Raw genomic sequence first — 24,581 nt, forward strand, 5'->3', positions numbered from 1 at the left:
ATGTAAGTTTCATATAATGTATCAGTATGCGATATGTTATATCACTTTATAGCACTCTATTGGATAAGAGTTTTGTGTTTACAACTCTTCCATAGTTAGAATTAGTTGGTCTATATCTATTGCCTTGAGGAATGGATTTTACCGTCATGTTATCTTAGCATGTCACTTACCTCCCATTGGCCTTGTACAGATTGCTCTTTCAGCTGGATCTTCCAGTCTTCTGTATTCGTCTCTGCACAGTGATGCATCGTAATAATGGCTGGTCTAGTCATCAGTGCTCCAGGTGGCCCACAAGTTACGACAGGAGTTAGAAGTGTCTGACTGTCTTCTATGGGTGGCCTAGAAAATGAATGAGAAACTCAGAATTTATGTGAATTGATGCATTTTATTATTTGATCTAGTGAGTGCAGAAAATTAGTTTCAAGTACTTCTTGCACATATAAAATACTTTATAGGTTTATGTTACCTGTTCAAAGTTTTGATTCTGTTAAAAATTGCATTCCTTGTCCTTGCCCTATCGAATATATCTACAGGCTAACACTGAGCAAAACACTTGATTTACTAATAAATATGCAATGTGGATAGTGGTTTTATATACACAACTTTAAACAGTTCCTGACCACCCACCACAGTTATACTGTGGCAGGATGCCTCCCCTGGGTGAGCCATCGTAGCTGTACATTGGCTCTTTAGGACACTGTAGGAGGCGAACGCACCCACAGCGTGTTCCTGGAGCCGACACGAGTGCCCGGCGGGCGCAATGACCGCCAAGCACCCGTGATCGCTCGTGACAGAGTGAGAACCAGGATCTGTGTGTGTAAACACACAAATCCCAGTTCTGTCAGAAGAGAGGAGACAGATCATGTGTTCCTACTAAGTAGGAACAATGATCTCTCACCTCCCCTAGTCAGTCTCATCCCCCCACAGTTAGAACACACATAGGGAACACAATTAACCTCGTGATCCCCCCTAGTGTTAACCTCTTCTCTGCCAGTGACATTTATACAGTAATCAGTGCATTTTTATAGCAAATGTGTCAAAAGTGTCTGATTTGTCCACTGCAATATTGCAGTCCCACAGATCGCCACCATTACCAGTAAAAAAAAGAATAAAAATGCCATAAATCTGCCCCCTCTTTTGTAGACGCTATAACTTTTGCGCAAACCAATCAACATACGCTTATTGCAATTTTGTTTACCAAAAATATGTAGAAGAATACATATCGGCCAAAACTGAGGAAACATTTTTATAATTTTTTTTTAAAATGTGGGATATTTATTTATAACAAAAGGTAAAATATAGTGGGGTTATTACGAAAAGCAAATCCACTTTGCACTACAAGTGCAAGCTGCAGGTGCAAAGTGCACTTGAAATTGCACTGAAAGTGCACTTGGAAGTAAAGTCGCTGTAGATCTGAGGGGGACGTGCAAGGAAAATAAAAAACAGCAATTTAGCTTGCACATGATTGGATGATAAAATCAGTAGAGCTTTCCCTCATTTCAGATCTACCCCTCAGGTTTACAGCGACTGTACTTCCAAGTGCACTTTCAGTGCAATTTCAAGTGCACTTTGCACCTGCAGCTTGCACTTGTAGTGCAAAGTGGATTTGCCTTTTGTAAATAACCCCCTTTGTGTTTTTTTTTCAAAATTGTCGCTCTTCTTTTGTTTATACCGCAAAAAATAAAAACCGCAGTTGTGATAAAATACCACCAAAAGAAAGCTCTATTTGTGGGAAAAAAAGGACGTACATTTTGTTTGGATACAGCATTGCACGACTGCGCAATTGTCAGTTAAAGCGACACAGTGTCATATATCAAAAAACTGCCTGATCAGGAAGGGGGTAAATTCTTCCATGGCTGAAGTTGTTAAAAAAAGTCTATAAAGTTTGGGACTGAATAGGAAAGGCCTGTCTGAACTTCGATGTGCTCCAAGCACTGACTAGTCATTACAAACAATGCAATTCCATCAAATGGAGACAGTTGTTCTCATTCACTGTTAAAAACCTGGATTCACCTGCTAGCGACAGACTCAAACCTTCAGCACACAAACTTCTGCAGTTCACAATTTAAAAAAGCAATTCCAAGAGTGCACAACCTTATATCATGTAGGTTTACTAGCAATTTTATCCTGACTGCTTTTTCTCATTAAGGTTCTGATCAGGTTTATGTTCTCCGTGGTAAAGAATCAAATTTATACACGTTCACTGAAATAAGCCCTGTTTTTGTTTTGCCCTTTGAATAAACGCAAGCCAAAATGTATAGTAGAGCTCAAATAAGCTATGTTTAATTACATGTCCCAAGTGAGCAGATTGTAATATGCTTTTGTAGGGCAAGACATTAGAGACTAATGTGCACAAACTGAAACAGAACAAAGAAAAATAAACAGATATGCCCTATTGGTACAATTGGTCTCTATTAACAGAGGTAGTGTATTTACAGCTTCAATTAAAAAGTCCTAGCAACTGTCCCATAGCAGCCAATCGGAAATCATCTTTCACTAGTTTGATTATGAAATGACCAGATATCTTTTGAGCTGCCACCACTTGTTTAATGGTGCGTTTTAGTATTACAAATTGATCCTGCTAATATAAAAATATAATTGTTGGAACATTTTTAAATTCTAGATGAATGGTTTTCAAATAGATTCTTTAGAAATCTATTGCCCCGATAAGCCTGTGGGAGCTATGCACAAGCCTTTTGCGCTTACTTGTCTTGTTTAGACACTAATTAATGCAGTCGTTGCCCATGTGAACAGATCATGTAGCAGTCTGTCTAAACTTCAAAAAGTTTAGTGTCATGGAAGTCTCTACTGGATACAGTACCCAACTGAAATGAACAGAAAGCATGTTTTTTTGTGCCATAATGAACTGTGAACGATACACTAGACTTCAAAACAACATCATCATATCCCCAAGGTCATCAAAATGATACCAGGAAAACAAAAACAAAAAAAAACACAATGTTTTGACACGACGCACAAGGGCTCAATGTACAAATTATATAATTTCATATGACTTTTAGATTGTTTTGAACACTGTTATGATATTGTATTTTTCAATAAAATTAATTTTCTTCTACTTTCCTATTTGCTTTCATGCCTTAAAAGTCCGACCTGTTGATATCTATTTGGTATCTTCTTTGTTTTTCAATGTTTCAGAATTCTAGTAAACATAAGTAACTAAAATCTTTTCTGACAGTGTATGAAAACCACAACTTCATGTGAGCATTCAAAGAAAATGTAGGTTCTGCGGTGACATATGTCAGGTTTTATTGGTTAAATTCAGTTTATGGTGGCCATTAATTACCATGGTTGTCTAAACATTAGAGAAACTCTTTCACGAGAGAAATACATTTTGATCACATCTAAAAATGCAAGTTTTCTGGCTGTCATGTTGATTCTTATTTAGAAGGGAACTGGAATGCAAGCCCGAATCTTCACTGGCTCGGTACTTGCTTTGAAGCCTTTATTATCAGCAGATTGGCTGCTGTGGGTTACTGCATAATGCTGTGATGTGTACTATGTGAATCATCTGAGCTATATTTTTTGAAAAATTCACATGTTTTAAGAATTGGCTTATATGTACTTGTGCTAAACACATTTCTTTCTTGAAAACAATAATTTACTCTAAATCAATGATTATTACAGAGGCTATTTTGTAATCCAATAAAATGCATTCTCAAAGCAACAAAATCCATAAGGTTTGTATTTGATTAAAGCATCTAGTATACTTTTACACTGCCTCTTCACTTCCTCACATTTGAGCTTATTTTATGACTTTGCTTAGCTCAAGTAGCATCCTTTGTTGCAATCCAAACAGTCTCTTTTTAAAGGCTATCATGACCTCAATGCCTCTTCTACATTGGAGGCAGCCACTTGAGAAGTGTGTCCATATTGATAAGTGCACAGCAAATTGAAGATCGCCAGGGATTGAATTCAGTGGCAGCCACCCATTACAACAAGAACATAAAATGATACAGTGATAAGACTAAGCAACAAAATGTCAGAAGCTCCATGTGGAATAAAATAGGGACCCTTCAAACATAAGCTAATATCAAACACTAGTTTTTAAGTAAGCAATAACCTAAATAACCTAGGAAAATAATACATGCTGTTATGAATAATACACTAATTACAACAAAAAAAAGTTTAGAATTACCAAAAGGCTATTATTGGTTGTTCTAAAAACAAAATAAAACAAAAGCTGTCTTACACTTACTTTTTCTATTATATTTTGCTGTGCCACATCAGTATAATTCAAATTAAACTTGATATATAAGTTTTGTGGGCTTAACGCTTAAAACATGATGTTTTTCTTTTTCTTCTTTATAGTATTTAAAATAAACAGATGAAGCTAACCAGTGATGATGTCTAGCTTTGAACTCAAGAGAGACACACTAAACTGCCTGCAGAAAATACACTGCAGGTCCTGTTTTTCACACCCTCTGCAAGTTCATTCTGTATCCAAAAGTGGTCAATATTAGTTCCCAAGGGTCAATGGGACTGTCCAAGTGGTCTATAACATGGTCAGGGGTCAAAACGGAGGCAGCAAATGTCTGGGGTTCATTAAAGTTAGAAAGCCAATTGGTGTCAATTTATCTGTTGAGATCTCTGTAGTGCTCCATGCCAGCCCTTAAGGGCCATACACATGGGTGAATATGGGGCAGAATCAGCCAGTTCAATAGAAAACGGTTGACATTCATCCCATGTGTATGGCAGCCAGTCCAACAGAAGGGGGAGGCCATAAAAGGTCTGCCGATCATCATCTGATCAGTGCTCTTAGCCAATGGTGGTGGTGGTGGGAGGGGTGGTCGCTTTACTAACATTGCATAGTTAGTGAAGTGGCTCTTCCTGAGAGCTTCAGCTTTTAATCGCTCAGCCCGGTAAGTTGAAAAAAAAAGGAATTGTGTGTATCAGTCTTTAGCCTTGAAGTTGAGGTGGCTAGTGATGAAACAGTGTTACCTAGGGGCCTGCGACTTTCCACACTACTCCTTAGGGGAGGATATACAAATATGTTCTCTTCTCAAATGTAACATTCTCCCCCACTTCAGATTCCATTGGAGAGCTGGTGAATACATCTACCTCAAACTTTAGAGAAAGAGTAAGTACTGTATACCCACTTCAAACTCTTTTGAAGAGCCAGTGGATATATTTTAAACCCAAAGCAATAGGAGTGGTGCAAATAAACTGATTGATGTGTATTTATTAACAATTCAGCACTGCCATCAACTTAAATTAATCTGCTGACAACATGAGGAAATATAGATACTATTTACAAGAATATGATTATTATTATTATTTGTAGTACTATAATTTAAATCTATTTTTATAAAATTATTTTCCTATTAATAAATGTTTGGGGTAGATGAAACAACAATCTGAATCATCATGAAGGGGTTGACTAACGGAAGAGCTGTGAACCCCCTGTCACCCTTGTGGCATCTTCATCTAGCCACCAATGGAAATCTGCCTTTAGCCGTGTGCTATTACATAAATATTTTATAAGGTAACCCAGGCTAATGCTAAGCAAGACAAGTTCTTTTTTTTTTACTATCATGTAAATGTGCTGGCTTGAGTTTATACTACACTTAATAACGTTAGATGGGAAATCCAAAACTGGTGCCTTATGTTTTTAATCTCTCCCCACAAAGAATTTTAAAATATTTATTTGAGAATAAAAATATTAAGGTATTTTGACTTCATTAAGTACATTTCCCTAAATATGAAAGTATTCAAGTAGAACTGGTTAATTAAATAGGTCAAAGAAACATTTGCACTGGCAGTTGTGAATCACATGCTTTCACTGATGGATTCCCTCCCAGTGCTGTACATGACTCAAAGAGATGTAAGAAGATTAGACTGTGTCCATAAACCAATTCATTGTGAAGAATGCATCTGTACTACACAGTCACATGAAATAATAAGTTTTGGCAGCACTGCCACTTGAATAATAATTTACCGCATTGATCTAGTCGACAAGAATAGCTAAGCACATAATTCTGCTTGTGAAAATGAAAGGACCTGGACAGTATACATTGACGACATAAAGAAAAAAGTTCAGCATTTAAGCTGTTCTGTAAAGATGATCATGTTGCAAAAAAAAAACTTAAAACAGAAAAAATAGTACATATAAAGTATCAGTTATATTTTAAATTCTTTTTAGCTTAAATATTTAGGAATAATTGAACTTATTATTCTTCTGCTTAGGTGAAAGATAATCAAGATTCTATCTATCTATCTATCTATCTATCTATCTATCTATCTATCTATCTATCTATCTATCTATCTGTTCACGTACTTGCACTGAGCACGTGCTAGTGTTGTGCCTCTGTTTCCCCCACTTCTCTGCCCCCACCATGTCAGTGAGTTCAGAACTCCAGAACAGAGCCAGTAGAGGGAGGGTGCTTCCTCTGTGGCTCTGACAGATGACATCTATTGCAATGTGTGGAAAAGGAAACAAGTAGTGGCAGACTTCCTCTACTCGCTTCTGTATTTACAAGTGAAAGTGATGATAGGGTGAGCTGTCAAATCTTGTGTGTTCCCACATTGAATGAGATTTGGAATTTGGACGGGGTTAGAGAAAGCAGCAGAAGTATGTAATTTTCAAGGTCCCTTGTAACGACTTACTCTAGTATATGTTTCCTTTTTTTGCAATGACTTATTTTGTATGCCATATTGTACGTTCCCTATTCTTTACTTCCACATTCCTTGTGCAGCAACCTCCTTGTTCTTTATGCCATGCTGTATATTCCCTGTGCTACCAAGTCTCATGCCATTCCACATGCTGTATTCCATAACACCTATTCCACAACACCTCATTTTGTTTTTGATAACGTCGCACTGTGATGGTGAATAGCATCAAGCCTGAATCCCTAACACATCACTTCTGGCACGGACGTTGGAGTTGCTTTTTACAGCATTTTAAGAAGGATATTTTAAAAGTAAAATGCCCATGTTCAATAAAAGTTTTAAGGATCTTACACGATGAGTCCTTTTTTATATCTTGTATATATGCCTTCACACCCTGGTCCATGAGCGCTGAAGTAGGAGACAGCCATCACAACGGGAGTACCCAGTGGATACCGTGGTGGGATAGGTCACCCTCAAGAGACCTAAAAGCACAGTTGATTCCTTCTTATCATAAGGTAGAGGAGTCCAACCTATTTGGTGAGTGCAGAACCATATAGCCTCACAAGAGGTGGATTAAAGGCCACCATTGGCGCACTGAGCACAAGAGCACATTTAAAGACTTTATGTGCACATGTGTAACCATGTGTCACTTTATTATTGTATTTAATATTTAATTCACCATAGTCACAAGTCACTATTTATTAATTTATTCATTAACTGGTATTTATTGGTTTCATCAGCCACATATTAACGGGAATCATATATCTATTTATCTAATATTTATTGTTTAAAAGGTTTACACACAACTATTTGTCCAGTACAGACACAGAATAATCACATACGGATTAATTTAATTTAATTAAAGATGTGGTGAGGCAAGTGCTGTTTAGCCAATTTTACTTCATTTTGTTTGACATGCTGTATGTTTCCTATTCTACAATGCATCATTCTGTAAAAACATACTGTACTTTCCCTATTCAGCACCGCCTCATTCTGTTTGCCATGCTGTATACCACCTGTTCTTTAACACATCATTCTGCATACCATGTTATATGTTCCTTGTTCTGCAATGCCTCACCCTGTATGCCATTACGGTATGCTCCCTTTCACCACCACTTCATTCCATATACCATGCTGTATGCAATCCATTCTGCACTGGCTCATTTAGTATACCATGTTGAGTGTTCCATACTCTGCAATGCCTCATTTTAAATACTATGTTGTATGTTCCCTATTCCACAATGCTCATTTAATATACAATGCTCTATATGGAATTTGCAGTTTAGCATACACAATGAGGCAGTGTGAAATATAAGAACTACAAGGAAGGATATAAGGAAGTGCAGAACAGGGAACACACAGCATGGAATATGATAAGAGGCAGCAAGGAATACAGAATGTACAGCATGGCATATGGAATGAGGAGGTGTGGAATAGGAAACATACAATATGGAATACCAAATGAGGTGGTGTGAAATCGGCAACATACAGCATTGTATAAAAAATTAGGCATTGCAGAATAGGGAACATAGAGCTTGGTATATAAAATAAGGGAACGCTGTCGTGTTGTACTGTGTGCTGCATGCCATAACCTATTCTGTATGCTGTGCTGTACACAAATATGTACTTACCTCATCCCCCCCCCCTCGGTCCTTTTCAGTCCTACACCACCTGCCATGGCAATTAAGGTATTGTACAATATCTGACAAATCTGCAAGCTGATATTTAGAAGAAATAAATATCAAAGCAAAGCCTCATTTTACCATTTAATGACTCCAGACATATTTGCAACATTTGTGTGGGTCTGTATGGAACCAGTGGAGGAGGTCATGTACACACTTGTGCCATGCTCTTCTGGAGTAATATAACAGTGGCAAATATTGTATTCCCCCCCCCCCCCCCCAGAACCCTCAGTTGTATCTAAATACCTTCATTCCATTCATCATTCCATCTACTCTTTACTCAGTGAACAAAAGCTACCATAAATACTTGACTGATGAATGGACACAGCCTTTACATTTCATCCACCCACTCTTTCTATATAGCAGTATGAGACTAAAGACTAAGGCCACATTTCCTAAAGTTCAAATTTGTTTTATGTGTGTTATTTTCCTGTAGCAACCCTTAGCTGTGTTGCTAGAGTGCTAGTATTTTTGTTAGTGTAGGTAAATTGTCAGGCTTGGCTGGCAGCCAAGCCTTTCTTGTTTATCTGGGTCGGGGGAGTGACTCAGGGAGGCCTGTATGACTCATAGGCATCATCTCTAAGACATAAAACCTCCCCCTACTTCTAGAAACTGGTAGACAATTCTATAAGAGTGGCCATTGAGGGAGCCCCTAGTCTGGGAAGGAACCTTCTTCATGACACACAGAAGGATCCTGACCAGAGGCACAGGAGCAAAGTGGAGGACAGTAGGAGAACACTGCCGGGCAAATCTCCAGGGAGGAATACAGCCAGAAGGGCTGGTGAGTGTTACAGTCAGAGGACTGAGAGACATGCCTGAGAGGACTGGGTGCAAGCTGTCTGGGATGGGTGCAGAGTCATTTTGGGAGGACTGTGGAGTCTTAGCCAGGAGGGCAGTGACAGAAGAGGTGCTGCTGGCATCAGTAGCCTAAGGCAGCTTGGCACTAGGACTTTTTTTGTGCTACACTACTAAAGAGGTCCATGGTCCCTGCCTCCAAAGGGCATTTGCTACTGGTCTGATTGCTCGTCAGTCCACCCATACAGTGCCAGCCGTTTGTGGGAGTTATTGTTCTACAAGCAAGATGGGCTGGAGGTAGAAGGTGAAGTGTATATACAAGCTGTATATAGTTTTGTCCCTGAAAAACTCTTTGCTAATCAAGTGGGCATCCCATAATACCCTCAACCCCAATACAAGTTCAATTCCCCCAATATAATACGAAAACCAAAGCTGCAAGGACTGATTCTTGTCTTCAGTGGGTGGTGAAAAATTATGTGTGCCTAGCTGTGCATGGTGAGGGATACTTCATTCACCAGCGGCTCCTTTGGGGATAGCGCTACACTTGCATTCTTCATTATACTTGAACTCTAACTAACTTTGTTTGTTGTCTAATGCTACGTACACACGGCTGGACTTTCCGGCAGAAAAGGTCTGACGGAATCATTTCATGGAATATTCCAATCATGTGTGGGTTTCATCTGACTTTTTTTTTTCAAAAATTCTGACGGATCTAGGAATAGGAACATGTTTTAAATATTTCCCATGGAATCAAGTCCTATCGGGAAAACCGTTTGTCTGTATGCTATTCTGCCGGACCAAAAACAACGCAAGGGCAGCTATTGGCTACTGACTACTGAACTTTCTTTTTCTAGTCTCGTCGTACGTCATCATGTTCTAAACGAATGGACTGGTGTGATCGTGTGTAGGCAAGGCTGTTTCAGCAGAACTCCATCGGAAATTCAGTTGGAAAGACCATCAGAGTTTATTCTGATGGCAAAAACGGTCGTGTGTACGCGGCATAAGCACTAAGACTTTCCCCCAGTACCCGAAGCCTGACATTATTAGACCTGCATTCAACAACACATGCAGGAAAACTGCAGCTTTGACATTATTACTTCTTTCTGCTTGCTGCTTTTTCTCTCATCTAAGAACTGTCATCCCAATTTTAATTTTTAACTTGAGTGCTGAAAATAATAGAGATTTAATATAAATGAATATCGCAAGTAACTAACATATCCCAATTTAAAATAAACATAGCAAAACGAAATGGCATTTTTCATTATGCTTCACTATTCAAAATATATAATAGACTTGCTGTTTTATTTTTTCTTCGAAGACATGCTTTAATCCACAAGTACATTGTGTCAATGACTGTGAAGGTGACCTATGGGGTAAATTAATTGAGAACATTTCCTTTCTCATGCTCTTCAGTTCCCATGGACACCTCATGCTACAAATCTTTATTACTCTATGTATAATCTTTCCAATTATATATACAGACTCTGTAATGTACACCTTGTTTGTCTTATCTATCGAGTAAATTACTAGAGCTTTAATATGACAGACTAAATGTTTAAGAGAATGAAAATTTTTGAGCTCAGTTGTCACCAGATCAAAAATAAAGTGCACAATCTTTTAATAGAAATACCATTTCCAGGGACCACTGTGTAGGATAAAAAATTCCTCTTATCTTCCTGTTGTGTCTACAAGAAGACAGGAAGATGAAGGGAATTCTCCACAATGAGAAAAAAAAATGTGACGGGGGTTTTTCTGTAACTATTCTTTGCTTTATCAAAAATCAAAGCTAAAATCCCTCCAACGTTTATGCCACACATCCTTCTAATTGAGTTACAAAGAAAAAAACGAATCTAAAAGTCTCATATACTCGCAAAAAAAAAAAAAAAAACAATGGTCTGAAGCGGAACTTGGTCCTGAATCCTCTATCTTCTCAGAGGAGGAGGGTCTTTACTCTGGGGGGCTACATCACTTCCTGAGTGATGTGGAAACTTCCTATTGGCTGTCCAGTGGTGGGGATCATAAGGACAACAGCAATGTGATAATGGGCTCCAGCAGTGGATTACCTGTCATCACTATATCATACAGTATATAAATTCGAATAGACGCTATATATATATATATATATATATATATATATATATATTTGAAAGAGACAAAAATACTTTGTTCTGTGCTTTCAATCAGAAGAGGATATTGTTAATCTTTGAGTGAAAAGTATTGTTGTGTAAGCGTAAGCAGATGTTAAACACAGACAGTTACCTCATGTTCTCCTTTCTGTGAACAGTGACATACATTTCATATACTCTTCCCTGAGGTACTGCCCCAGCAGGAATCAGCAAGCTCACTCCTAAAGAATATGAAGATGAAAAAACAAAAAACAAATAGAAAAATCAATTAAATAATAGGAGATAATACTTGTAAGCGGAAGACAGGCAATTTATGTTTCAAGCTTGCATTTATGTTTTCATAAAAATAATTCATTTTACAGGGCTGTGTTGGATTCCTCAAAGTCCTCAAAGCCAATATGAGATATGTTGCCATGGCGATTGAAGCTCTACTTATGGCTCTCAAAAGCAAAATAATTGGTATGAGGTGAAATGGTAGGGAAAGACTGAAAAGGCAACATTCTGTTTTATTTTTATTTATTTTTTTATAAAAACAAACATTCAATCATATGTATTAGGGAAATACACAACAGAAATCTGGAAGCAATGCAAGTCCAATTTCCGAGTAATATTCCTTCCAGATGGAAAGAGAAAAATGTGCTGTATTTTAGGCTACTTGTACAATCAAAGCTCTAATGTGAAGCACAATTGTATATTTTACAACTTTGTGCTATGAAAGCCTTGAATGGATTACATACTATACTATGTAGGTCAACGACATCTATACCAGCACAAAAAGGATGGATACACGCAACTGAAAGTAAAGATTTGTATTTGTTTAATTAGTATTCATAATGTCCCTAGTTCGCAGTAAATGAAAAGAGCATTTTTGAAGTGTGTGTAAATCCTAACAATGAACTTCTCTTATTTGTTCTATTTGTTCTGGTAAAGTATATCATTGGAAGAATTGTGTTGAATCTGTTTGATAGAAACTCAGGCAAGATAAATATTAACTACTGGCTGCTTGGAACCGAAATGCAAGAAAACAGTTACACTTGTCAGAAATTGAGAGCTGCTTTGCGTTCTCTGCACACTTAGGCCCCTTTCATATGGGGTGGATCCACTTTGCTCAGCAGAAGATCAATCCACTGATCCCCAGCTAGGCAGAGCAGGCAGATGACAGGTCCGTATCTACCCAGTTTATGCAGAGTGGATATGAACTGAGCCTGCTATGCTCTACGGGTGGTCGGGTGTAAATGGTCCAGCTGTCTGTTTACACCTGACTACCTCTGATCTGCCTATACAAAAGAGGACAGATCCTCTTCTCTTTGTTTTTAGTGGACCAGAACGGATCAGAGATAGGTGGATGTAAATGGATACAAGTCCGTTTACACTTGTTAGTTCATAGGGATACTTAGACCATCTGATGAGGTTCACCTGAAAAACTGACACCCTGCACCTAATCAGATCACCCATGTGAAAGGGGCCTTATTGTGTTATCTCAAAAAGCCCTTCTAGTTTTTATGTTGAACTAGGTCCCGTGTCTTTTATTAACTCAACTATAGCCTTTATGTTGTAGAGTTCTAGGAGTGAGAGTGGTTGAGCAGTTTAACAAAAGACACGAGGCAGTGCTGGCATTTCTCAGTCCACCAAAATGCTCAATACAAAACAAATAGAAAAATAAATTAACTACCGTAAATAATTTATTTAATAGAAACTTGTTTAGTTAAAGGATATATTTACGCTGGTGCAATGCTTTACAAGCTCCTGCAATAAAAAATAATAAATGCACATTTTTTTAACTTGAAAAAAATTTGCATTTTTTTTTTAAAGTGAACTTATTCTTACATTTTTTTCTTCACTGTCCATGAGTAAGATAGGCAAGAAAAACATTCACTACTGACTGCTAGGGACCAAAGGCCACACAGTAACTAAGAAAAGGCTGCAGGTTTTTTTTTTTTTTTGGTGGAGGGTGAGTACCGTCTTTTGATGGTACCCACTTTCTCTTCCTCAAGCCTCACCTAGGTGAGGATGGATGTTGCATGTCGTAGGAGGTTACAGTATCAATTTTCCTTTGTTATGTGATCTCATGCATGCACAATGGGAGCTGGCTGTGATTCCTTAGTAAGTCACAACCAGCTCCTAAATCCAAGCTAGCCAGGCCAATCGACCTGCAGCTGTGCGGAGGATCAGCTGCAGGGAGACAAAACTAGAATCCATAACTGATTTTTGTAGCTGTATTTATATTCTGTATTTTTAGTTGCTGATTTTTCATTGTGGTGACTTGGTGAAGTTCCTCTTTAATATCTTCTAAAATGAGTGCAAGGTGGAAAACTCAGATGGAAAAATATCAAGGCACCATCCCCTTGTCAATAAGCAATACAAGAGGATATATGTTTCCAGTGAACCAATCAAGACACACTTGGAACTGGGGATTTTATTGTGACAACACAACACCATATATGTTTACGTAAATATTATAATTGTATTCATACACTTTAAAGTACAAATAAGTTAAAAACCATCTCCACTGACAGTAAACAATTTACAAAATGTGCAAATTTGTGGATCATTTAATATCTTCCTTCATTTTTCTTGATTAAGAAACAAGACAAGGTAAAAATTAACTATGGGCTTCTGTGAAGGGCCACACAGTAATTCTAAAAAGCTGTATGTCGGGCATTACGGCTCTAAACCCATCCTCTTAACTAGAATTTTGCTCAGTTTGTTGCCAGCAGTCCATTGATGGAATTTCCAATTTCTCTTTAGCCTAACACCTCTCAAACAAAAGGAATTGGGACAAATAGACAGGGATAAGGAGAATTATTCCAAACAAAGTCACGGACAGAGTTTGGACCATCCCATACTGAACAAGACATTTTTGGCCAAACACGTAACTACCCGCATTATTTCCATCCTAGCCCTGTTATACCATATATGTCAATTTATATTAAAATACATACCTGAATTGGGTATGATCAGGTGTCCACCCAGTGAGTTAAATGTTCCAAAAGCAGTGCAGGATGGATCTGTCTGCCTTGCTAGGCTCTGGTTCTTCGTGTTTAGAGTGTCATTTTCCAGTAAAGACTGAGTAATTTGAGGAGAAAGTTTTGATGAATAATCCGAAAGATCATCTTGAGGCGTTACGGCACCAGATGAATTGTACACTTTAATTTTCAAATTGGGAAGAGGGTCGAGGAGAGGTGAATTAGTCATTGGAATCTTATCAGATACATCATGGAGGGCATACACAGGTCCTCTGTACATTGCTGCTGCTGATGTTAGGTCTGGAGGAATTGCCAGGAGATCTATAAACAATTCATTATTATGATTAGATTATGATTAGAGGAAGAAAAAGCAGTTTTTTTCTTGGATTCATACAAACACAAACATCCAATTTGTTGCTATGGACAATACTTTCAATAGATACATTTTAAAGGTGTGAGTGTAGCATCCCCATGAAGTCTAATAGACATGGTTATTTCATTTAAGTGGGACAACATCTAAAATTATATAATTATTATAAAAATTGTCAGCAGGCATCTATTTTTTGCAGATTATGGGGGTTATTTACTAGAGGCAAATTCACTTTGTGCACTGCAAGTGCACTTGGAAGTGCAGTGGCTGTAGATCTGAGGGGGCATGCAAGGAAAATAAAAAAAACAGCATTTTAGCTTGCACATGATTGGATGATAAAATCAGCAGAGCTTCCCCTCATTTCAGAGCTTCCCCTCAGATCTACAATGATCTACAGCAACTGCACTTCCAAGAGCACTTGTAGTGCAAAGTGGATTTGCCTTCAGTAAATCCACCCCGCTATGTCTCTTCTGCAATAAGACACACTGCTACAGCTTTTGGGGGGAATCACTGTTAAGAGAGCAGTGAAAGGAGGTTTTCATGCATTTAGGAGGTAATGTTGCTGACTTCTGATTTCTGCTTTTTTGGCCTTTTTGCCAAACAGCAATTTTATATTGTGAGACCACAACGCAATTGCAAGCATGGCCCTCTTTACTTACATGAGAGAGTTTGACAGGTGGTGATTCCTGTCAAACTCTGCATGTAGTGCTAAAATTGCTGCATCTAATTGTACCCATCCACGCACTGCCAGGTCTACCTGTAGGTAGATGGTTGGGGGAGAGCAGTAAAAGTGTGTATTAACCACCTGTTTTTATCGCCAACAAGTGGGTCCTAACCTACCTGATTACAGTCTTCTAATGAATGTACACTGAGCTGCATATGCACAGCTCAGCATGCATTCCCAGAACACTCCAGCTGTGCCAGAATGAATGACATCATCCCCCACTGGCCAATTAAGAGGCTGAAAAATTTTGACACCAAGAAATAGCCTTAGAAGAAGATGACATTATCTGGTAAGATAAGTAACCATCATATCGCTGGAAGGTGAGTATTTTGTGCAATTTAGCTCAACTTTAAGACTGAACTACAAACAGTACCCAGACTTCAAGATGACAGGGCAGGAATAAGAACAAATTAAACGTTGCCGACATTCACGCGTGCTTACAGTGAACATGCTAACTGGAGGAAAGGGCAGACCAAGAAAAGGTATGAGTACATCAGCATGCTGTTTCCCCATTGCCTGTCTAAAGGTTAGCTTTTGGCTGGCCATGAACTGGGATTAATGTCTCTCAAACAATTGGGGAGAATTGTGTGACAAGCACAAAACAGATAAAGAAGAGTACAACAGAAGGGGATAATGCTGGTGGAGCAGAGATAAATCTGTACCATGATTATAGTGGTTCCCTTATGTATGGCCAGTGTTATGTTGTCTGCTTATTTGTCTGTTCCAGTCTCATTTCCATTATCATGGGTACTGTTTATGCAGGTAATGCAGGTGTCATGTCTTATATTACCATTTTCTCTTTCACTACCGCTCATGTTTTTCCAGTAAGCTCATTTGTAAGTAAACAGCACATGGAAAAATGCAATAGGCAGTCATCAGATATTGCACAAGAGGGAAATCCATCAAGCAGATTTAGTGCTTTCTGCTCAAAGTATTTTACCGTACTTCCTGTGAAAAGCTATTATGTGATGAGGAAATTTAGTTTGTCATTTAAATCTTTCACAAATGAAGCATGTCACATGCAAAAATGTTATCTAGATAATCGCGTGTTCTTATATGACAGCACCTGTAAATGGCATGCATACTTATTTGAGCTAATCTAAGGCACGTGTAGATTGTTTGCTTCGCGTACAAAACAAAGATAGAAGGCGTCGTAATGGTGTGTGGCTGCTTTCTTTGACAACATATCCATACAAAATGCAGAAGTGTATTTAAAAGAAAAAAAAATCATATTCAGATTGCAGGCCCAAGTGATGGCTCTGTCAGCTGTGGGAAAAATCTAGCTGTCAAATCTGACAAAACTAGAGTCAATTCAGTGACACATCGCAACAACGCAGCATGGTGGCTTTAGACAACACCAATAATTTGCACAAACAATCTTTTCAAAAGCTTCTGCACGGCCTACTTCAGAGCTAAAACTGGCACGTTAGCCGGTGACTGGCAGTTATAATTTCCCTGTAGCCAAATGCAGTATATGGTATAAATATTTAATGTATTTTGATGTTGCTGTTGCGGCAAAATCATTTTAAAGTCTATTTCCACTTTTTGCAGCCAAATTGGGATAACACCTACTTTATATTTGTTAAAAGTTCATATTCACATAACATAGCTTTAAAAAAATTGTTAAACAATACAGCTTACTTTTATTAGGTGTTTTAGCACTTTAAAATCCCACTTAGTTCTCTTTGTTTATGAGGAGGCTGGGCAGCTGTGTTTGCCTGTCTGTACTGTGCAGGCTGATCTTAATTATAAGTCATAAACTAGATCTGAACACGACCTTTCTTAACAAAGGGCAATGCTGGTCTTACACCAGAATTGTGTTCCATAATCCAGACAAGAACATATAAAAAATGCTTGTTCGATCTTTCAATGGTTCCTTTAGGGACTCAACTAATTTTTTTTATGCTGTGTAAATAGTAACAACAAAACATTTAAGGGTTTTCTCAATTTGGACTTCAAAAGTGAAAGTACACTTTCATTTATATATTGGTTGAGAACAACCTGTAGGCCTCAGTCTGACGGGATAGTTTTCTGTCAATTATGCAGCTACATCTAATAGCAGGCACATTACATTCCTGGAAATTCAAATTTTGTGACCCTATTGCCTTTTTTTTTATATTGCTTTTGTTTGGCTCTGTGTCCTGATCTATTTTTCATTATTCATTGCATTATACATTGACAGTATCTCATAAAAGTGAGTACACCCCTCACATTTTTGTAAATATTTTATTATTTCTTCAGTGTTGTCACATGAAAAGATATGACACTTTACTACAATGTAAAGTAGTGAGTGTACAGCTTGTATAACAGTGTAAATTTGCTGTCTCCTCAAAATAACTAAACACACAGCCATTAATGTCTATACCACTGGCAACAAAAGTGAGTACACCCCTAAGTGAAAATGTCCAAATTGGGCCCACAGCGTCATTATTTTGTGTGGGCATCATTATTTTCCAGCACCGCCTTAACCCTCTTGGGCATGGAGTTCACCAGAGCTTCACAGGTTGCCACTGGAGTCCTCTTCCACTCCTCCATGATGACATCACGGAGCTGGTGGATGTTGGAGATCTTGCACTCCACCACCTTCTGTTTGAGGTCACCTTGGAGGTGTGTTTGGGGTCATTATCATGTTGGAATACTGCCCTGTGGCCCAGTCTCTGAAGGGAGGGGATCGTGCTCTGCTTCAGTATGTCACAGTACATGTTGGCATTCATGGTTCCCTCAATAAACTGTAGCCACCCAGTGCCAGCAGCACTCTTTCAGCCCCAGACCATGACACTCCCACCACCACGATTGACTGTAGGCACGACACACTTGTTTTTGTACTCCTCACCTGGTTGCCGCCACACATGCTTGACATCATCTGAACCAAATAAGTTTATCTTGGTCTTATCAGACCACAGGATATGGACATGGACACAGGACATGGCCAGTAATCCATGTCCTTAGTCTGCTTGTCTTTAGAAACTGTTTTCAGGCTTTCTTTTGCATAATTTTTAGAAGAGGCTTCATTCTGCGATGACAGCCATGCAGACCAATTTAATGCAGTTTCAGCCTATGGTCTGAGCACTGACAGGCTGACCTCCTATCCCTTCAACCTCTGCAGCAATGCTGGCAGCACTCATACATCTATTTTCCAAAGAAAACTTCTGGATATGACGCTGAGCATGTGCACTCAACTTTTTTGGTTGACCATGGCGAGGCCTGTTCTGAGTGGAACCTGTCCTGTTAAACTGCTGCATGATCTTGGCCACCATGCTGCAGCTCAGTTTCAAGGTCTTGGCAATCTTCTTATAGCCTAGGCCATCTTTATGTAGACCAACATTTTTTTTTTCAGATCCTCAGAGAGTTCTTTGCCATGAGGTGCCATGTTGAACTTCCAGTGACCAGTATCAGAGAGGGAGAGCAATAACACCAAACATGCCTGTTCCACATTCACACCTGGGACCTTGTAACACTAACGAGTCACATAATACCAGGGAAGGTAAACAGCTAATTGGGCCCAATTTGGACATTTTCACTTAGGGGTGTACTCACTTTTGTTGCCAGTGGTTTAGACATGAATAGCTGTGTTTTAAATTATTTTTGAGGGGACAGCAAATTTACACAGTGCACTCACTACTTTACATTGTAGCAAAGTGTAATTTCTCCAGTGATGTCACATGAAAAGATAAAATAAAATATTTACAAAAACGTGAGGGGTGTACTCACTTTTGTGTGATATTGTAAGTAGTCTATAAACTCCCATATTTCTGTCAGAATTGTAGGGGAGTCCTGAGGTTCAATTCTACTATGCATCAGATTTTTGTTAGCAGTTTTATTTTTATTTAAAGTAGAACTATAGGTAAAACTTTTTTCCATTTTGGATACAGTATGGGAGGGTTATAACCCCTGTCAGATTTTTGTTTCACCATCTGCACAGATTTCCCTTCACTTCCTGTCCCATAGCCAAAGAGGAAGTGAGAGGAAATCCCTGCAAAGTAAGGAAATTCCTTGGGGACCTCCGGCCCCCGAGAACTAGTGTCCGCATTGGAAAATTCCCCTCTATTACTTTTCCGGGGACAAGCCAAAATTTGGGATTTTCTTTAACTATCACTTTCAATGATAACAGTAAACAAGACAAATAAAGAGGGTGAATCTCCTTAATCGGTGCACAGACAGCAATAAAAGCTGACTTGTGTTCTAATCCTTCTCCACTCCATCCAAAACTTTAAAAAAAAGTTTTACCTTTAGTTATACTTTAAGTCACCACTCCCTAGGATATGGAGAACACTAAGCCCTTGTACACACGGTCGGAGATTCCGACGGAATGTGGTCCACATCGGACTGTTTCTGTCGGAGTATCCGACGGACCAAGTTTTCCAACTTGTTGGTAAAATTTTCAGACAAAATGCTCCAATCGGACATACTCCGATCATGTGTAGAGAATTCCGATTCCTGCACCAAAGCTATTGGCTACTAGCGTGAAAGTAGTCCCGTCGTAACAAAATAACGTCATCACGTTGGATTTTCCGACAACTTTGTCCGACCGTGTGTATGCAACAGTTTCAGACAAAATCCGACGGAATGGTTGTCAGAATCTCCGACCGTGTGTACAAGGGCTTATATGTGTGGTCTATTACATGGATTTTTTTGGAAGATGATTACTTTTTTGTATTACCTTATAGAGGTGGTGCACTTTATATAGTAATGTGATGGGATAGAGATTCTTTTTACAGAACTACACTATTATTCATATGGTATTTGGCTAGACGAGATATTAATTTTAGGTGCTATATGCATTATAGGAGTAAACTCCAAGATTATAAAAAATTCTTGTGGGAGTCTACACAGAAGGCTATTCTTGATATCAAAGCAGATATTCACCCATTCCAATGACTTGGCTCCTCTGCATCCCGCTCACCCTTTGTTCCACATATATTGTATTTTTTTATTTTATTTATTTAGTTTTGGCCAGCCCCCTCAGTCTCCATCATCCGCTTATGCAAATGATGTCAGAGCCCCCAGTGCCTCCTGGGATATATGATGTGCATATACCAGGAGGCACCGTGAGCCACACACATCCACCCATTCACCAACAGAGGAGGGAGCGGGCCTAGCGGAACATCAAAGGTAGGCTCCGCTAGCACCCAGAAGAGCCCGCGTAGCCTCCAGATGATGTCACAGATGAACATGGAGGCACGCGCTAGACCCAGCAGTGGCAGCAGGACAATGCTGGATCCTCTGTGTGGGTGAGTATCTGAAGTGTGGGTGAGTATCAGGTAAGCGGGGGAACAGAAACAATAATGGGGGGAGGGCGAAATTCCTCTTTAAGGATATGATAAATAGTGAAATTGAGATCAGAAATAGTTACTAGTGATTCAGTGGTGTTAAACAACGATGGAAAAAAAAGGGTAGAGTACTCCTTATCTGTATGTTATTTGTATGAGCCAGCTGCACCAAAAAAAAATAATAATTTTACATTTGTAACATTGCCAGTGTGTGGGATAATATGATTATGTAATTATTATAATAATACGAATATGTAATTATTATCAAATAATTTAAATAATTAAAATGCTGTTAGGGAATAAATATCTGGGGTGAAATAGATGTTACTTTAGGGGAGTACAGCCCAAGAACACTGGATAAAGTGCGGCAGACCCTCCCTACAACCCTGTAGCAACATAACATGTATAATAATAATAACATGATCTTATATTACATTCCACAACACAAGCATAACATTTGAACAAATTGATATTTTGAACAGCAAAAGATGTGTCACTTTTATAGGTTTATATAGTGTATTCCTAGATAATATTGGATATGAATACATTGCATTTACCATCTACATTCCATCTCTTTAAAGAAAACCTGTAACCAAAATATTATACCAAAAATAGCAATCAGCAGGCCCAAGTATGTTATGCTGACATGTCGTTATGCTGTTAGATACCTGCTTCTGATAGCTTTCTTATTTTAATTTAGCTACAGGTTGTACTGTAATGGCAATACTGCTTGCAGTGCTATGACTCACAGAGCCATGCTGGCATTATAATTCTTGCCATTGTCCATCATTCATTTATAATTTTCGACTCACCTTGTCTTGCAGCTTTAATGTTGACAGCCTGAAACCCGCCATTTAGTGCAGAAGTGTCAATGATGTCAGACTCAAAACCTCGATGGTTCTTCCGATAGACAAACAAAGCAATGATGACTGAGATGGCCAGGCACACGATGACAGCGATGACAATCCCAACATACAGGGCTACGTTGTCTGAGCTTGGAGCAGCTAAAAAGATATAGTGGAATGTCTATGAGTTACAGGAGGGAAACTAAGTGTACTTTCCAATAAATTGTGAGCACCAATGTTTCAGAAAAAAAAAAACATTCCTTCATCTAAACAAAACCATCTTTTTACTTGCTTCTACTTCCACTACTTCTACTTGATTTAAAAGATTACATCATTTTTGCATTTTACAAACTGAAAGAGCAGCTCCGATCATTCCATCAAGACCTGTCTTTATTTGAAGCAGGAAGTTAAATACAATAATCGTTATACTTTATAGATTTAATAATAAGTATACTTGTTGGACAAGTCACTTTGAACATCTAATAGGTTTTGGATACATTTATCTGATTTTTTAACAGGTTATCCCATAGACCTACCTGATAAAATATGACGTTTTCCTAAACCAAATTTCTATAATGCCATAATACAAAACTGAGTCAAATGTAGGATGATAGCATTCACTTAAAGATGTGATTGTAGTAAAGATGGATTGTCCATCTCAACTTTTTGATACTGAGGGGGACAGACAAAAAATAATAACATAACTTCACTTGTTAAAACTCACTCTTTAGTTTGTGGTGCCTTATGCAATTTGCCTACATTGATTATTATGGTTCTAGATACCAAATAGTCATGGTGGGCAAAACAATTTGCCTACATTGCTTATTATGGTTCTAGATACAAAATAGTCATGGTGGGCAACACAATTAACTGTCTACACACAATTTCCGGTAATGTTAGTTCAATTGCACAAACAGCAATATAAGCTACTACAAACAATTTTTATCAATATGAAATTACCTAAAGCATCGGTGGTAGGCTGTTTAGATCTGTTCAGCTGTTTTTGCAATTCCAGGCTGGTTTAATTTGACTTAAATGGCTGTTTTGGACAGAATTTGTCCTTTTGAGACCCAAAAGTTTCACAGAGTCATACATGAAAGTAAAGATTAAAAAAATGTTGGAACTGTGTGACCACTTCTCCCTTTCATATTCTACGTATTGGGGTTAATTTACTAGGTAATAGACAGTTCACTTAGCAAGCAAAGATGCATTTTGCTAGGGAATTTTCCCAGAGCCTAGTTAATCAAGTGGAGCTCAGTGATGTCATGTCCAAGCAAAAATGTTTATTTTTTATTTTTGGTTTTGTGTGATTGGGTATTCTTTGCAAAGTGACATTTTACTGTGTTCACTAAGATCTGGGGAAAATTCCCCCTGCAAGATCCAAATGCACTTTCAAAGTTTATCTGCCTTTAATTAATCAACCCCATTGTGTCTGTCAGTGGTTGAGTAGGACATAACACAGCATGGCTTTGGCTAATGCCTAGTACACATGGGCCGAATGTCGGGAGAACTAACAGCAGACCGAAACTCCTGATCAGCGCTCTGAGCCTGATCAGACTGTTCTGGCGGACTGTTCGGACAGATTAGTGGGGGTAATCCCTGTACTAACATCAGATCGCTAGTACAGTGACTCCAAATGGAGCTGTCAGTTTCTTTTTGTTTTCAACCCACAGACTGGTCCGTATCTGGTGTGCTATGCACAGTCCTGCTCTCCTCTATGAATCGGATGGAAAGACCTCTCTGTTTCCATCACATTCCATCCAATCCGCTGGATGGATGGAAAATAGAACACTATCCATCTGTTTTTGGCAGACAGGATCGGATCGTATGGTGGCAGATGTTAGCGTACATGTGTCGCTGACATCTGCAGCTCCATAGAGGACAATGCAGGGTCCGAACAGGTCTGCCTGAAAAACTGACAGGTGGACCTGATCGTATAGCCTGTGTGAAAGGGGCCTAAGACATGGGTCAAATTTTCTTTTGAAAATCTTTCGAAAATTGTATCTAAGAATTTCCATTCGAATTTTGTACCATTAGTGGGCTGCAGCCCATTTGGTATCAACAGCCGATTTTCATGTGGCCATCGCATTTCAGTAATCGGTCACGTTGGAATTTTTTTGAAAAACGAACGATTTTCTAATTATTATTTATTTATTATTTATTATTCAGGATTTATATAGCGCCAACAGTTTGCGCAGCGCTTTACTAATCAATGATGAATTGTGTGAGAAATGTAATCGGAAAAGAAATGTGGAAGAAAAGAAGGTTCCCGTAGCAACATGAGATGAAATTGAAGGCTTGTTTGGTTTCGAAATCAATGGTAGCACCATCGAATCACAAAACACAAAATTTCTGATTTTGGAAAGAAAATTCTTTTGAAATTTGACCTTAGTGTGTACCAGGCTTAACTCCCAGTTGAGGCAAGCAGATTTTTCTGAACGTATTGCACTTTAGATAAGCTAGTTTGCATATGCAAGCCCTCCCAGCACCGCAATATGAGAGATCTAAGCTAGAGATGGTGTCGACTTCATTGAGCCACATAAAAATCACTATTCAGTTACATAACATGTAGACACTCACTCAGGTTGAACTGGATGGACTGGTGTCTTTATTCAACCTTTCTAATTATGTAACTGTGTAACTAATTCATGTGTATATAGGCAGATTTAGTCCTGATTCACATCTATGCATTTTTAGTGCTTTTTTGCATTTTGCAGATTTGTTCTACAGAATGTGTTGCATAGGAAACCATGTTAAAGGGACTGTAGTGCTAATCTGCAAAATGCAAAAAGCACTAAAAATGCATAGGTGTGAATCCGGCCTAATGCTGCGTACACACGATCGAATTGTCCAGCGGAATTGGTCCGGCAAACAATCAGGCAAACAATCCGCCGGACTTTATAACGAACGGACTTGGCCACACACGGACGCTCTGAAAGTCTGGCAATTTCTAACGCGATGACGTACAGCACGTACGACGGGACTAGAAAAGGGAAGTTCAATAGCCAGTAGCCAATAGCTTCCTTCTTGTACTTGCTTCAGAGCATGCCTCATTGACAAATTGATTGTCCGCTGAAAGCCAAGTCCGGCAGACGCATTTTGAGTCATAACTACTTTCTAAGTGACTTCACGATGAAAAAGTCCGCTGGAGCCCACATACGATCGAATTGTCCGGC

The 24,581-nt window shown here is 38.7% G+C and overlaps 1 protein-coding gene across 4 annotated transcripts in view; it reads right to left on the reverse strand.

Moving 5' to 3' along the window:
- Window positions 1-24,581, reverse strand: part of UNC5C (unc-5 netrin receptor C) — a 517,444-nt gene that overhangs the window by 30,817 nt on the left and 462,046 nt on the right. For all 4 annotated transcript variants that reach the window (XM_077476580.1, XM_077476578.1, XM_077476581.1 and 1 more), the window contains 4 exons: window positions 21,373-21,564; window positions 14,173-14,517; window positions 11,364-11,451; window positions 171-339 (listed from right to left, as the gene is read on the reverse strand). In XM_077476580.1, coding sequence (XP_077332706.1) covers window positions 171-339; window positions 11,364-11,451; window positions 14,173-14,517; window positions 21,373-21,564 — 794 coding nt within the window. The remainder of the gene's footprint in view (window positions 1-170; window positions 340-11,363; window positions 11,452-14,172; window positions 14,518-21,372; window positions 21,565-24,581) is intronic.

This window comes from Lithobates pipiens, unplaced genomic scaffold (genome assembly GCF_037356315.1).
Source record: "Lithobates pipiens isolate NorthernLeopardFrog02 unplaced genomic scaffold, aLitPip1_a1.2 Scaffold_13, whole genome shotgun sequence".
NCBI lineage: Eukaryota > Metazoa > Chordata > Amphibia > Anura > Ranidae > Lithobates > Lithobates pipiens.